The sequence below is a fragment of the Pteropus vampyrus genome, unplaced genomic scaffold, assembly GCF_000151845.1.
Source record: "Pteropus vampyrus isolate Shadow unplaced genomic scaffold, Pvam_2.0 Scaffold36, whole genome shotgun sequence".
Lineage (NCBI taxonomy): Eukaryota > Metazoa > Chordata > Mammalia > Chiroptera > Pteropodidae > Pteropus > Pteropus vampyrus.
The window spans coordinates 6,970,011-6,987,150 of record NW_011888817.1 but is presented as its reverse complement, the minus strand read 5'-3'; the positions used below and the strand labels follow the sequence as shown (position 1 = coordinate 6,987,150).

At 33.7% G+C, this 17,140-nt stretch overlaps 1 protein-coding gene across 23 annotated transcripts in view; it reads right to left on the bottom strand.

The window, feature by feature from the left end:
- Positions 1 to 17,140, bottom strand: part of EPB41 (erythrocyte membrane protein band 4.1) — a 159,614-nt gene that overhangs the window by 50,135 nt on the left and 92,339 nt on the right. For all 23 annotated transcript variants that reach the window (XM_023529240.1, XM_011357771.2, XM_011357772.2 and 20 more), the window contains 3 exons: positions 7,398 to 7,485; positions 3,376 to 3,528; positions 1,214 to 1,311 (listed from right to left, as the gene is read on the bottom strand). In XM_023529240.1, coding sequence (XP_023385008.1) covers positions 1,214 to 1,311; positions 3,376 to 3,528; positions 7,398 to 7,485 — 339 coding nt within the window. The remainder of the gene's footprint in view (positions 1 to 1,213; positions 1,312 to 3,375; positions 3,529 to 7,397; positions 7,486 to 17,140) is intronic.

Here is a 17,140-nt window from a genome sequence, read left to right as displayed (position 1 = left end):
TGTTAAGATATCCTCTTATTTTGATGCAATGGATTTAAATATGCTATCCTACGAGTAAATACATTGTCTGTAGCTGAAATCTATAACACATATATATTAAATCTCTAACACATATATATTCAAAATAACTTTTTTCCACTCTTCCTAACTCTTTTTTAAAATTTTATTTTCTTGGTTTTATTTTAAAGAGGATGATGAAAGTATAAAGAAATATCTTAATGCCAATAATAAAGATTCTTTAACCAGGTATAAAATGTATCCTTATGTTTTATTTTGAAATATGAATTGAAATAGTATTTTCCTTGATACTTCTTCTTGTCCCCAGTACTATAGTGCTAAGTATAATACAAAAATACAAGTAGAAGGAAAATATATCATGGTTCTCTCTCCTGAGAGCCATTCATACAGAGTCAAGTTTATTTGTGAATGACATAACATGAGGTCTCAGATTTGCTTCATAATAATTGGGAAGTAGTGGGTGGAGCTATAGATAAAACAAGACTGGCCTTGGCATGATAATTATTGAAGCTGGGTGACAGGTACACGGTGAGTTCATTATACTATTCTCTTTACAGTTGCTATGTATACAATTTTCCAAAATAAAGAAATTTTCTTAAAAAGGCAAGCTGACAATAACTAGCTGGCTCTCCTTTTAATACAAGTAATATTTGTAAAGGTCTATATTCTCTGCTAGACTGTATGTTCCATCAGGACAGGGACTAAAACTATCTTGTGGTTTATTCCCATGCTTACTACAGTGACTACACAAAGAGTAAGCACACAGAAAATGCTTGGTAAATAAATACAGGGGGGTAATGATATGATATGGCCTCTTGAAAAGCAGAAATGAAACTTTCTTCTGTCTTCTGATTATCTGATACAATTGGGCTTCAAAGATGGTTCTCTGTGTTCCCTTTCTGGGGCTGATTAGAACCAAGGTAATGATTGGCTTCTTATATTTAACCTTCTAGTTAAAAGCCTCACAGAAAGCAGGTAAGCGCAGCTTAGAGAAATTGCATGTGAAGGTAAGTCTGGGTACCTCCTCCTGGTAGGACTGATTTCAGCTCCTGGATTTATTGTGTTTTGCTTAGGATGATCTTAAGCTAAATAAAAGAATGCCAGCCATTCAAAGAAGGGAATTTCAATAGCAGGCTTAAAATAAAAACATGCATAAATAATTTATCCTTGAAAAATACTTAAGTGAGAACAATACCTGAAAAATGTGTGATGCTCTACACAGACTTTCCATAATTTCTTAGCTGCTCGGTAACTGGGAAGTTTGAATCCGATGGTACTTTCATACTGTTCTTGCTATAAAAACACAAATAAACATAGAACATAGAGTATTATTCAACTACAGTGATACAGGGCCAGAGAAATATGGTGCTACAGAAGAGGTCACTGAGAATAAAAAGGATGTTCTTAACCTAAGGACATGAAATATTTGAAATTTTTCCTACTTACCAAAAGAAATGTACTGAGAGTGGCTTTTTCCACAAAAAGAAGTCCTGGAATACATCTTATATTATTTATGCATCTTATTTTATTCAGAAACACACACACACACACACAGAGTACATTTTCCTGAGTCATAATTAAGTTACCTTTTGATTGTCCACTGCTCTTCCTTAGTCACCGTCTGCACTTGGAATACTAGACTACTCAATGATCAGAGAATGGAACAGTAGATGATTCCTCCAATCAATCAATATGATTATGCAATCCTTTTTAGTAAGAGGAGCTAAAGATTTTGGCTCAAACCAACTCGAATTATTTTCTCTTTTCCTTTGATTGATCATTAATTTATTGAGATACCTCTTTGACTGAGGTATACCACATCTTGATAGGGCTACCAGAAACACTGTCCTGTTAGTCTCTTGCCTCTCTGTTTTTGCCTTAAGGATATTTTTTAAGATGGAAAGGAAACTGACATTTATTTCTAGTGCCTTTCATTATCAATAACACTATGGTTAGACAGTATTACACATGAAAAATCTGAGGCCAGACAAGTTTTTACTCAGTCTGAGCTATTAAGTGGCAGAACCAGAACTTCATGGTTTCCACTAAACCATGCTACTTCTAAATCATCTACTATAGTCATAATACTCTGTTTCTCAAAATCCTACTGTTGTTCCTGATTGCTTTCTTAAAGTAAGAATTCTACATTATGGTATATATTATATAGTTGACATTTAAAGAAACCAAGGAATTCAATTATCAGACTTATTAATATTTGTGTGTGTGTGTGTGTGTGTGTGTGTGTGTGCGCGCATTTTTCCCCCTTGGCCCCCACATTAAAAGGTAATATTGTTGAGGGATGGACTCTTTTATTCACTGTTTCTAGCTTCTAGAATAGTGCCTCGCACAAAGAAAGCCCTATTAAATATCTATTGACTGAACGACTCTTGGGTTTGAAACTCTCTGAGGGAAGAAACTGACTGCTCTGTGCTAGGCACAGGTAAATAATTATGGTTCTAAATAAATGTTTCAATGATAATCCTTCTGAGATTTTTAAGGCAGCACATCCAGTATTTCCATGCTCAAATTATGAATCATGTCACCAGCAGATGGTGATATATACACAATAGAGCCATGAGTATGGCTTTTATATCAGTATGATGCTTTCCTGTATAGACGTTTTATAGCTGTCATCTCATTTGATCTTCAAAACAACACTGACAGAGGAGGTATTATCCCCCTTGAATGATAAAGAAACTGAGCCTTAGATTTGTCCAAAGTCTTATATTTAGTAGGTGGCAGAGTAGGAGCTAGAACTTGTTTATTTTTTTAATTCCTACTTAGTCAATTTTCCACTATATCATCATGGCTCTTCAATATAAAAGTTAAATCTGGCAAACATTAGGATATCCTGAAACTTGTCCACCAACTAATAACTAAATTATCTGGTACAAAGTTGAACATCCAACTCTATTAAAAATCTAGAACCACCTGAGAATTCATTCCCAGTAACTACTAGAAGCTATGCATACTAATAAATTTTAATTATATGAGGTAAGGAATTGGTGATGCAAAACATGAGTAACTTAATCCCTCTATTTAAAAATCTCATGCTACTTAAAAAATATTTTCCATCAAAATTTTACCTGGAGTAAACAAGGGACAAGTTTATCAATCCAAGTTTCACTTTTGGGCATGGCATATATACTTATATAAAGAGAAATGCCCCAAAAACCAGCAGTAAGGAAGAAAAGAGGCATTAATAGGACTGAGTAATTTAGAAAACAGAATATCAGCTCCTGCATAGTTCGCTATAGAGAGACCTCTTAGATGACATAATAAGGAAAACAGGAATGAAAAGAGGTTTCAGATATGGTCAGTGTTTGATTCAGGAGGAAAGAAACACAAATTCTGTACCTCTCCAGGTCGAATCTTGATGAAAAAGCTGCTACGTTTGTAAGAAATCTTCAGCACTTTGGGCCAAGGAAAGCGGTTAATTCTCAGCTTATCTTTGTAAACCAGAAGGCCACTAGAGCAGACACCTAGGATGATATCCACTCCCTCCAAGTCCTGAAAAAGAAAAGTGTCAGCATTTTAGTCTTGAGCAAAGTGCTCAACACGTTGTTGACTACTAATAGATAATCTAAAGATATCAACAACCAAAAACAGTTACAAAGCATACAATGAAAAATAAAGCTTATTCTAACAATCAAAACCCATGAGACTATTCAGTCTATGTAAAAATGTCATTATTCTACCACATTTAAAAAAAAATCAATGTTATTACCTATCACAAATGTCTTTAAAATGTCTAAATCAGACTTAGTAATCCTATTTCTGTAATCTGTTCCAAGGAAATAATTCAAATCACAGAAAAAGCTTTATACATGAAAATATTCAGAATGTTATATGCATGAAAAACTAGATATAATTTAAGTATCCAAGCATCAGTGTTAGATTATTCACTATCCTTTGGTGAAACACAATGTGGCCATTAAAACAGTTATGTAGAATTAGGGAGATAAATGGAAAAATAATTATGTTGTAATGTTAAGAGAAATAAAGCAGGATGAAGTTGTATATACAATTTATCCAAACAATATAAAAAATGTACATAGAAGAAAGATGAATATACCAAAATGTTAATAATGGCATTCTTTAGGTGGTAGAATTATGAGCAATTTTTCATTTTAGTTTCTATACTTCCCAATTATAATAAACATGTATTATCTTTTTTAAAAACATTTAAATATCACAAAACTAATATATGTATGTAAAAAAATCGAAACAATACAGAAATGTGTAAAATAAAAGTAAAATTCTATCTTCTTTTCCCATACTCTTTAATAGTAACCAGTAATAATTTTATAATTTCCAGGATTACCATCCTATATTCTAGACACATACAAATATGTTTGGATAAGACATACATATACACATATTACTAATCATATATATTAATCATATGTATATACCACCTTTATAATCAGAAAGACAACTAGAAAAAATTACAGTCCAGTCCTTGAAGGTGGAAACTTTATCTTAATCATTTCTGTATCACCCCAAATACTGTCCATTATTGACAACATGCTCAATAAATGTTTACATTGAATTTGTTACCTGCCCACATTATTATTCATAATTTATTATGACAAATATCAATAAATTCTTTGCTTCTGATTTACAACAATTTTGATTCATTTAGGTCGATAAATTAAGGAATTTTAAGGTAACAATATGCCTTAGGCTTAAACCCTCAACCATTAACATCATTTATTTTCTTATTAGTGACTCTGAGGGAACATCTGTTTTTCTCTTGTCCAAGAAGCGTGGACATGCACACATGTTACCCACTGAAGGAAATAACTGCTATAACAAGCAATATAGCCACCATCACTACCTCTCAAAGCCACTATGAAATATCACTGGGCTTGCATCTACCTTCACAACACCTCTCTTATAAAACTGAGCCTCTTTGTCCTCCAAAAAAGCTTTCTTAACAACCCAAAAAGAGACACTTACTTACTTTTAGCATGTCTGTCTGTATAGGAAACTTCTAGTAAGTATTTATGTTCTCATTTTGGTCTTCTAGTTCTAAAATATCTATTAGCATTATAATCAGCAAATAATACTATATTATTATTAGCATTATAATCAGCAAATAATACTATAGTAGTTATGGTGGCTGCATGTCCTATACATATATGTTTAAGTTAGCAGACCACAGGACTTCCTAGAGACCAGGGCTTAGGGCTATGTATACTACCAACCATCATCCACAATTATAATTTTTTTTTAAATGACAAAGTGGTCATCTGTCCAAAAATCATGATAAATAAAAAAGTTAAGTTTATTCCTATATAAACTCAGTGTGAGAGAATCTCAGATTTTTATAATTATTATGTTAAGTATATTAGATTATAAATATTATCCCTGAGTCAAGGAAAAACAGTAAGATATAGTAAGGCCATATTTAATATTTATATGCCTCTTAGAAAAAATTAAAAATTGAATGTTAATCATCTATGCCTGTAATTCAAGGAAAATAAATGTCATCTGAATTAATGTCAACAGATGACTGCTTACTTAGATAAGAAATCAAAACCCAGAGTTAAATGTTTCTTGACTACTTCTTTTCCCAATATGAGTATAGTGAAACATATTAGTGCCTACATGTGTATATACAAGCACAATCGAGAAGGAGATATTATATACAGCTCCAATTCAATGACTATATAACAGAATTTCCTAGAAGATGCCCTCTTAAGTTCTTAAAGCTCGTGGGTACAACTGTATCTCTCAATTATATGTTCTGGAGAAACAATCTGCTTTACAACATCTGGGAAAGGAACATGCTGCCGGACTCCTTCATTCATTCCTGATAATATCAGCCTCCAGCAGGAACTGAGAAGCAAGACCAATACTACCTCAGTTCTGGAAATAAACCAGATCTGATGTACTAATCTTCCTACCATCTACTTTAGAGATTCATGAATTATATAGATTCAAGTTACAGTGCCCAGGCCAAAACAATCTGGAGCAACATCTTAAGAAAAATTACTAAAATGTAATAAAATTTTAATAGAACTAATGTAACTTAAATAACGAAGAGACTTCAGAAGTCGGATAGTCAAGTTGGGAGAAGGCTGAAAGGTCATTTTAGTCCAATCATCTGCCAGATATCTGAATGTCCTTTTCTAAATTCCTCCAAGAGCAATTTTTCACTCTTTGAAAATGTAGAGTAAAATGATAGACTATACTGCCTATCCTAGAATACTTCTAGTGATAGAGAGCTTACTACCTAATGAGGTAGCCCATCTCATTTCTGAGTAGCTCTGAAAGTTAATCTGTCAAATGAGCTGAACAGTAATTCCCTGCAGTTCCCATTTTTACTGGCTCTAGTTTTATCTTGGATCCATAGTAAAATCTCTACTTCACACATTAATCCTTTAAATATACTATAACAGATATTATGCCTCCCCCTGCTTTCTCTTCTGTGGGCTAAGTATCCCTATTCCTTTGCTTGTTTCTCATTGGACATGGTTTTGAGTCCTCTCTTCATGCATCCTTGTTAAGTTCCTCTAAATAAACCTCATTATCCCTTGAGCCCTTTCCCTCATAAACTCCTCTAACTCCCCAGCCATTTCAGTAGCTGAAAATGAGAGAACTCAAGCGGTTTTTCTTAAGTATTCATTCTGTTAGGTTCTATTAGGCAGAACTAGGATTAGAGTTCACGTTTCTAATTCCATAACCCAGTAGTTTTCAAATGAGCTACTGTGGCTCATGCCATTGCACTAGAATCACCTGTAGAGCTTGGTTAAGCAGACTGCTGGGTTCGACCCACAGTTTCTGATTCAGTAATTCTGGGATGGTGCCTGAAATGTGCATTTCTATCAAGTTCCTAGATGATGCTAAATGCTGGTTCAGAGACCAGTCTGAGAACTGCTACCTTAGGCCAATGGTTCTCAGCTTTAAGCATGAATGCAAATCATTTGAGATCTTCATTAAATTTGGAGACTTAGCTTCTCCTCCAAAGAAGTTCAAAAAATCTGGGAGGAGCTCAGGAATCTGATATTTAAGAAACGCCCCAGGTGATTCCGATATAGGTAATGTTGGCTGTGAAACATGCATTGCTGCCACTCTACATTTTCAAATTTATCTGCATTTTAGGAAAATATTTCTTTTGCTTTAGATATTATATCTTTTGATCCTTATAGTGGATTGGATGCGAAACTTCATTTTGATGGTGGAATTGCAAAGGGGCAATTCAATTTATATACTTGATACACTTGATTGATTCACCTGATAGACTTAAAATTCTAACAAGAATTCCTATCTCTTTCGAATGTTTTATAATACCCCAGATAAAGGCTGGTGAGAAGTATTATATGACACAGATCTGATACATGCATGTTAATGAAGGCTAAAGTTATCATTACCTTTGCTTTATGAAGGTCAACACCGTACATAGACAACTTTTTGGCATTCTCAAGAAATTCCAGGTCAGCTTGAGCTGGAGTCATGGATCTTTGATAGAAAAAAAATTTTAAGCTCTTTCAATGTCACAGTGTCAACATTTACAATAATAACATTTGTATATTAACTGTACTTTATATAGACATACATATGCCAATATGTATGTAGACATAGTTCATATTCCTGAAAGTAGAATATTATGAAAAAGGACTCATCATTACCTGTCTAAATAATTGAAATATGCCTTAAAAAAAGAGATGTTAGAGAAAAAAAATCCATCAAAAAGCTATCAAAGGTTAAAAAAAATCCTACTACACAATTTCCTTAAAGCAGCCACGTCTGCCATCAGTTCTGCCCCTCCCTCTCCTCAGCTGTTTTCTCCAACACATAAACTCCTCCCACTAATTTTTCTTGCCAAGGGGTGACCAGATTAAATCCTCTGAGGGCATGGTACAATTTACATTATCCTCTTAGCTGCCTTTTTCTCTCCATACCCCTGAATTGAGTTATTATAGAAATTAAACAGGAGAGCAGCTGAAGTTACTTAACTGGAGACTCTTAATGGGGACAGGCTTGATGAAAAGAAAATTTCTGGTAACAGATGGTGTTCTTGCCCATTAATCTAAACAAAATAAATTGGTTAATAGAAGCATGAAGATAATGGGGCTGCTTTCACTGTTATTAAGATGTCTTCATTACAAGGCATATAATGAATTCGAGTTGTTTGGAAACAATCAGTTTCACAGTCTAAACACTTTGATGGTCTTTCCTTCTGCTTTATAACTTTCCTCTCATTTGAAAAGTGCTCATGAGCAGTTATGTTGAGCTTTGAAGAGAAAGATATCACTCCTAGTGCTACACAATTCAGACCAATCAAATATAACTTCATAGTAACAATAATGCACCCGTATCTCCAAAGAAAAATCGTGGAAATGCCTGTTTCCCATAAGACTTCCTCAAGTTATGCAAAGCAGCAGTGGCCTATTCATTTAACAGAAGGAAAAAAATCACTTCCAAACCCATCTGTCTTTACCCTCATTAAAAAGAACAAAGGGTTCTTTGGAACAACAACCAAAAAAAAAAAAAAAAAAAATCTCAGGAGAGAAGCAGCAGATTCGTTAATGTCTCAGCCTCCCTGAACAAACTTTTCATAAGCCCTAAATCATCACCCCTGAATTTTATGTATTAATAGATCTGAAAGTGAACACACACCAAAAAAGGAGAATGAGAAAATTAACACATTTGCAAGTCTGTATATTAAAGTCATTAAAAACATCACAGAAAAGTTTTGTAGTGTTTTTTCCCCATGTAAGTTATATACTTTTATACTTAAGCTTACTCCCAGTCATTTTGTTTTTTGTTGTTGTTACTATTATTGATTACTTGAATTTTAGGATTTTGAAGCTTGAAGATTACAGAGTCCAACACTTTGATTTTGCTGATGAAGAAATAGGCCCTTAGGAATCACATAGTCATGGGCAAATTATGACTCCCTATTTAAGGCGCAGGCTTTAGTCAGGACTAAAGTTACATCACTTGAGCTGGAATCCTGGTTCCTGCACTGAAGAGTGGTAACCTGGAATCTCCTTCAATATTCCAACTATAAAATAAGAATCATAGTAATACCTACTTTTAGAGACTAGGATAGGCAATGACTTTTGTGTCTTTGCTGAATGAATGAATGAATGTGACTAGTGGGATAAAATGAAGTTATGGTTGTGAAACTGCTTTGTAAAATATAAATGTTTATTATTATTGCAATCTCAGGTTTCTGATGGTGCAGTTGCACATCTTATGCAGCTCATATGAGAAATAATTTTGATCACTTGAATTTGAAGACATATTTTAAAACATTAAATGAAACAATCATGATAAAATCTTCCCTATACTCATTTCTCCAACTCTAAGGGACATTAATGGTGTAAATTTGAATACAAATTTACATTTCAAACTATGTGGTTAAGTGATTTTACAAGTAAGCATGCTTTAAAATGCTTTAAAACTATATTATGAGCAGGAAGCAAGAAGAGGTCTTTAAAAATGTGACTTTATTAGTTGAAAATAATATTTATATTTGAAGTTTAGCTGATATTTTCATTTAAATTTTTTTACATAAATAAAAAATCTTTGCAACACAAACTTAAAAGTTACCTACAAAACAGGTAATTTTTCCTGAACAATTTGAAAGTAAATTGTCAGTCAATCTGATGACCCATCACTTCCAAATACCTGAGTGTGTAATTCCTACAAACAAGGACATTCTCCTACATAACCTCAATATAACTGTCAAAACCAGGAAATACATATTAATACATATTGCCATCTAATTTTCAAACTTCACTAAAGTGTAGCCAGTTGTTTGAAAAATGTTCTATATAAAAGAAGGATTCAGTTTAGCATCACACGTTTCATTTAGTTCATGTCTCTTTAAAAGTCTTCTTCAGTCTGGAACAGTTCCATAATCTTTCTTTACTTTCATAATCTTGATCTTTGGAAGATTACAGGCTAGTTATTCTATAGAATGCCCCTCATTTTGGGCCTGTCCATGAGTTGATGCAGATTATGAATCTTTGACAGGAATATCACAGAAGTGGCCTGTGTTCTCACTACATCCTATTAGGCAGTAGTTTCAATTTATCTCTTCATGGATGATCCTCATTTTGCTCACTCATGTCTGCCAGGTGTCTCCTCTGTGAAATTCCAACTTTTTTCCCCTTTTTTTCTTTTTAATTAAATTTACTGAGGTAATATTGGTTTGAAATTTTTTTAATATCCTATCCTTTATCAAACTTTCAATTTACTCATTTATTTATATCAGTATGGAGTCATGGATGCTCATTTTATTCAAGGCAATATAATCAATTATTGTCCTTATTTATTTTGTATTTATTTTATTATTATTTTTTTAATTTATTTTTTTTTTATGGTGACATTGGTTAACAAAATCCAGTAAGTTTCAGGTGTACAATTTAACAGTAAGGCATATATATATAGAATTGTATTATTTTGTATTTAAATTTTCCCAGCTTTGGTCAGTGGGAATCTCTCCAAGCTACATTCTGTCTTTCTGACCATTTTCTATCATTTTTGAGCACCTCTTTCTGGCACAAAGTAGAGTTAGAGTATATAAATATACAAGTATAATATATGAGTGTGTGTGTGTGTGTGTGTGTGTGTGTGTGTATCTATTTACTTATCTATCTATATCATCTATTGGAAATTATGAGTTTACATTGAAATCTCCATTTTTAATGTAATACCACAGGTTTCATTTTAGTTTCTCTCTCTCCATAATTTATATCTCCTTTAATGACAGTGAGAAATCTGGCTTCTATTACCCTTTATTGACTAATTTGATCAACTTCCTGTTTATAACTAATCTCTCATCGCTGCCATGAACTCCCCTCCCCCATGTGGATGCACTTTTCACTGTCTTGGACTCTGAATTCCCCATGCGGGGATACTCCCCACACATGGATGTCTCCTTACCTCTTTACCTGACTCCTGGTGTTAGGCCACCCCTTCCATGGACATCTTCCTCACTCTGCTTAGACTTCAACACCCTGTACCAGGTATCAGCCATAATGCCCTCCATCCTATGCAGGCCTTACTCCTGTGTGGATGCCCTTCTCACTCTGCTCTGCCTCTGACAACCACCATCACATGCCCACATATGACTATCTTCTTCGTCCTATTTGAGCTCTGACTTTTCATGCCAGGCTGCCCCCCATCCACATGAAGACTCTCCCTACCCTGCTTATGCCCCAATATCCCCAGCCAGACTGCCCTTCTACAAGGATAGCTATCTTGCTCTACCTTACTTAATGGCTTTATAACAAAACTGTTGCAGGAAGCCTTTTCTGATTATAAAAATCATATAAAAGCATTGTATAAAATTTGGAAAATATCACTAAGAGCACAGGAAAAAAATCTATAATCCCATCACCCACAGACATCTGTGCATGCAAATATAACATATCTTATAAATATAATATCATATTAAACTTAATTTTCAACTTAAAATTTTAAAGATCATGTTTTTTCCTAAGTTTTCAAAGACTCTTGAAAGTAATAATTAGCTAGCTTTAAATCACTAAGAGTACTGTCTTGAATTTATTAAGTACCACCTAATAATTTTCTACTTGAAAATACTGCAGCTTATAAAAGTACCTAACCAGGGAGTTCTGGCAGAGGTTAACACCTGCTCATTAAAAAGGAAAGTTATAATAAAGTTTCCCCGTATTTATTTTGAGCAAGTGCGGTCAGGATATAGAACCATTCAGTGAGTTTCAGTGTTATGTGACAGCCTTTTAATAAAGTTTGTTGCATCTCTTAATTAAGGACTGTGATTTCAAATAATTAAGGGAGACAACTGACAAGTTTACATACCTTCCTAGTACCCATAAATGGAGAGCAATTAATTTTAAAGCTTGATTTGCTTGTGTAAATTTAAAGTGTTAATTATAACTTCTAAGTCTCTGGGCAAAGGGCCACTTCTAAGGGTTCCATGTACGCAGGCTATCTTCTGTTTATGAAGAGCAGGGTGGTATTTGCTTGTACTTTTCAATGCATAGTAAAATACTTTTGCCTAAGCAGGAGTTTCTTTGGATTGGTTAAATAAAATGCTATGTTGTTGGACATAATTAAAACTTCCATTTGGCTTTGTGTTTGTGAGTTGCCAATCTTGCCAAAGAGGCACAAGCAAATTCCAAGATGACAGACCTCTAAATTTTCTAGTTATAGAGATATTTTATCCATGTACCTAACAGAACGTCAACTGGTCCACATCTAACTGTCTGTCCTCTGAGATCGTTTCAGCTTTTTGGCTTTAAATTCCGTTAAGTTCCAAAGAGGGGTTTTCTAAACTCAGACTCACATCCATCACTTATAAAATAGGGATAATAGGGATAAGAATTATTATTATCCCAGCAAACATGTGAATTCTCATTACATACTAATCATTGCGCTAAGTACTTTACATGAATTTTCTGATTTAACAATCATAAAATTCATATTATCACCCTTATTTTTCAGATGAGAGAACTGAAGCTTAGAGTGCTTAAGTAACTTACTAAGAGTCATAAAGCTACTAAGGAATCGTGTCTAAATTCACAGGCAGGCTGACTCCAGAGCCCATGCTTCTGTCTTATTTACCTAGCTCAGGGGTTCTCAAACTTTTTGACCTCACGATCTTGTCATTCTCTTACCAATCACTCTCTTACCAAAAACTCCAAAGTTTTTCTTTATGTGGGTTACTTCTATCAATATTTACTATATTAGAAATTAAAACTAAGAAAATTTAACATATCTATTAAATCTTTAAATAATAAACTCATGTTTTACCATAACTTTTTATGTGAAAAATAATATCTTCCCAAAATGTAGTAAAAGAAGGACATAGTTTTATATATTTACAAATTTTTTAAATGTCTGGCTTAGAAGACAGCTGGATATTTTTATCTGCTTCTGCATTCAATCTGTTGCAATGTGTTGATTTGGTTGTGCTGTGCGACTAGGTTTGACCTCACACAGAAAAGGGAGGATTGATAATTAAAAATATTCTTCTTTGATACTACACCAAAACTCAACAATGGCCATTTCTTAAAGGTAGTTGCAATCTGAAAACATATCAATGAACATTTGCACTGTGTTACATTACAATCCATTGATCTTTCATTTTGAATCAACTCTTCTTACCCATGCATGATTTATATCATGCATTTCATATCTGAAAAATATTGGTTTGCTGAGTAATCCAAGTCTTCCAAATGTTGACACATTTCATTGTACAATATAAGGGGAAAAAAAATCACATTCGTTAAAATCATCACGACTTCATCAGAAAAGTCTTTTAAGTATTTTGAACTTGTCGAGATGATGGTAGCAAATACAAATTATGCAAAATTTTAATTTTCACTTGAAAGCTTGAATTTTGTCATTAGTACTGGCTCACTTCATTTTTGAGAAAATATCTGCCAAATAATCAAGTCTGAAAAATCACAGTCATTTTTTCAAGTAAAAATGGTGTTTATATAATTCGGCTCACAACTCAAAACAATTACACAGGTGCTTTTCTCAACTGTTGTATAACTATGCAAAGTAACTACTTTATGTGGATGCCTCATTTAATCACACAGAATATTAAATAAAAATGTATTTAAGATTTAATAACATTAATACTTTTTACTGCCTCATCAAGAAAATTTCTAAGTAAACTGGCCCTTTTAATTTTTTTAACTGCAAGTTAAAAAATAAAAGAACATGTTGGTAAAGGATACAATGACTACTAGTACAGTTTGTGTCATTGCCTTGACTTGTGCTTCACCCATTTTAACACAGTGAAAAAAGGCAAATAGCATCTTAGTTATTATAATGAAAATAATTTTGACTTCATGAACCCCTCAAAAATAATCTTGAAGACCACAAGGATCTGTAAACCCCTTTGAGAACCACTGGCCTAACTTAAAGGGTAGTTATAAAGATTAAATGTGATACTGTACCTAAAGTGCTTAGCATAGTATCTGGCACATAATAATAGATACACAATAATTGGCTGTTTCTAATTATTATGATGATTGTGAACAGTGCTATAGAGGAGAGTCAAGCATTGGATGTGAGTTAGACTCTAAAGTCCTCCAAACCTGAGATTCTATTATGATCAAATAACCATTAAAAGAATCAGACATAGATTTAAATACTGATCATAATCTGATACCACTATTTTCTGTTGCTTGGCTCCACAGAAGCAGTAAAATATTGCCTTTTACTATTTTGCTGATTGCCCAAAGATTATACTACTAATAATAAAAATTATTTTTAAATTATTAGAAAATAAAAAACATTCCCTTACAATTCTGACATTCTAACAAATCATTTTAATTGATTGTTTCTTTCCACTACTTGCTTTTGTATGTACACATGTGTATGTGAATATATATTTTATATACATATAAAAATTTCTAGAACATAGTCAGAATATAAATAAAAGTATTAAAAATGAATTCAAGGACGATGCAACATCCTTAAGTTGCAATCATCAACAAGTTGAAAATGGTATATTTAATGGTCCTAGGTATCAGTGTACAGTTCTCTTCGGAAACAGTGTGACCCCATTAGAGTTGGGTGATTCTTATAAGACTATTGCTGTGTAAGTTGTAGACTTTAAAGCCCTTAGGATTCTCATGACTGATATACTGGAACCTACAGGGATAATAAGGCACCCAGAATTGGGGCACTTTGAGTTAAAGCTCTCTTATTGAAAGCATCTCAATCCATGCAATCCTATTGGAACCAGTCCAAGGAAAACAAGATTGCTCAGCTGCCAGACAGAATACTTGTTATTAACATGTAAAGCCTACTAAGCCATTCTTGATTTCTTAGCAGTGTGACCCTTCAGAACATTGTAAGCTAACTCGTGATAATGTAACTCACGGTACTAATTCAAGGCCAAGATCAGACATTCATCTTAATACGCTAGGGCAGCTTGTAAAATTTAGCTGTAGCAAGTCACTCAAATAACAATGGGATGTATGGTAGGAAGAAACACAAATTATTCTGGCACTTCAATATTAGCTAACATTTATTGAATTTCTACTATGTGTACGACATTGTATTAAATTTTTCCCACACATTACCTTTTCTAATCCTAGCAATCACCCTATTTCCTCTGAGATAAAGATTTCTATCAGACATAAAAAATCTGAGGTTCAGAGAGATTAAGTGAATTACCCAATGTCACAAGGCCATGATCAAGCAGAGCCAAGAATGCAACCCAGCTCAGTCTGACTATAAGCCCTTGTTCTAGATCACTGTGTTATGATACTTTCCAACATTACCAATTATGTCCATGGGGGAAAAAAAAAACAGTGAATTCAATAAAGACTTTTAAAAAATACCTTCCGGGGTTTCATGGGCCCTCTGAAGTCTATCCGTGTACATAGACCCCAAATTAAGAAACCTAGCACTAAGGATCTCAAGGCACCTGATATGGCATAAGTTTAAAATTTGAAAAAAAGGTAAGGCAATAATAATACTAATGATAGCTACCATTTCCTGAGCACTTACTATGTGCCAGACACTGTGATTAGTGCTTTACATATATTACCTCATTTAATTTTCACCTACAGTGCAACACTCATTACTCTGATGAGAAAACTGTGGTTCAGAGGGCTTAAATACTTTTCCAAAGAATTGGGAGAGAATTGAGCTCATGTAGATTCTTTCTATGTCACCAGTTCCTACTAAGGCAAACACTGAATCAATTCCAGGTAAAGGGCTTAAACTTATTGCCAAAACAAACAGAACAAACCTGAGAGACATATTTACCTGTATGACTTATGCAGTTCCATGACCTTCTCTTCAAGTTCCTTGGTCTGATTTGGGGCCAGTTTAAAATCACTAACATAATCCACACCATGGAGTTCTGGGTCATAGTCTCCCAGTTCAGACTGGATAGTATAAGAACCTAACAATGCTAAAGTTGCAAAGGAACAGGGCAGACGTCCTGCAATGATGTCCTGCCGAAGTTGAAGACATAAATAATATCTATAGCCAAAAGAGAAAAGATGTTACCATGTCAGCAATAATAACAAAATACAGAGAGAAAAAGAAAGAAAGAGGGAGAGAGAGGAACAAAGGGAGAGGAAAAAAAAGAGAATAAGTAAATATGAGATAATATCAATTATTCGATCTAGGTATTGGGTATATGGTTATTCATTGTACTGTTATTTTTTCTTTTCTATTTGAAATTTTTCCATATAAAAAGGTTTTTAAAAAACTATGTTGGACTTACGGTTGGAAAGCAGTTTAGAAAGAAAAGAGAAAAAGCTGAAAAAACTTCGAAGGAGGTAAAGAGACCAGTATTTTGTTAAGTGCACTAAGAACCACATATACATACATATATTATCTCATCTCATTTTCACAAAAAACTTGTGAAGGGGGATTACTGCCAGATTATAGATGAGGAGTCAGCTTCAAAGGGTAAGCTTGCTCAATGTTAGATAGTAATAAAGACTGTTTGGCTCCAAAATAGACCCTTTCTTTTCTACCACACTGCTTTGCCGAATGTGTAGAGACTACTCTTCATATACAAAGATGACAATATTGATACATTTTCATTAGGATATGAACATTTTTTGGTGTAAGGCAAAGATGGGCTTCGCAACTATCATCTTGTAAGACTGATTCCACCTACTAACTGTTGGGAATTCAGATTGAGATTAAAGCAGTTCAGTCCAACAAATCAACTAAATGCCCCTACCTGTGTTAGACACTCCTCTCTGTCAGCAAAACGTTCACACCTAAGATCTTGACCTCTTAAAACTTGTTCTGACTGAGTTGACCAGTTCAAGACTGCTTTATCAAACAGGAAAGGTAGGAGGTATGATTAAATTGAAAATTCCTATGTTAATTAGAATCGTTATCCTTGCTTTGACCATAAGATATTGAATAACATATGTATCAGCAATTGTTTTTGCTATCTATAATTAGTCACTACGTACATGTTTTAAAAAAGAGCAATGCCAACCAAGTTACAAGAATTTTAATTAAGTTTCTCTAAAATGTAGATAATTAACAAGGATTTTTAGGGATTTGCTTTGTTGTACACATAATAAACACTGATGAAGAAAGATGAGTAAGTAGTAACTCTAAGAGACAAAACCTACCTGTGAAAAATAACCAAAACAAAATTTTCAGGCAGAGATAT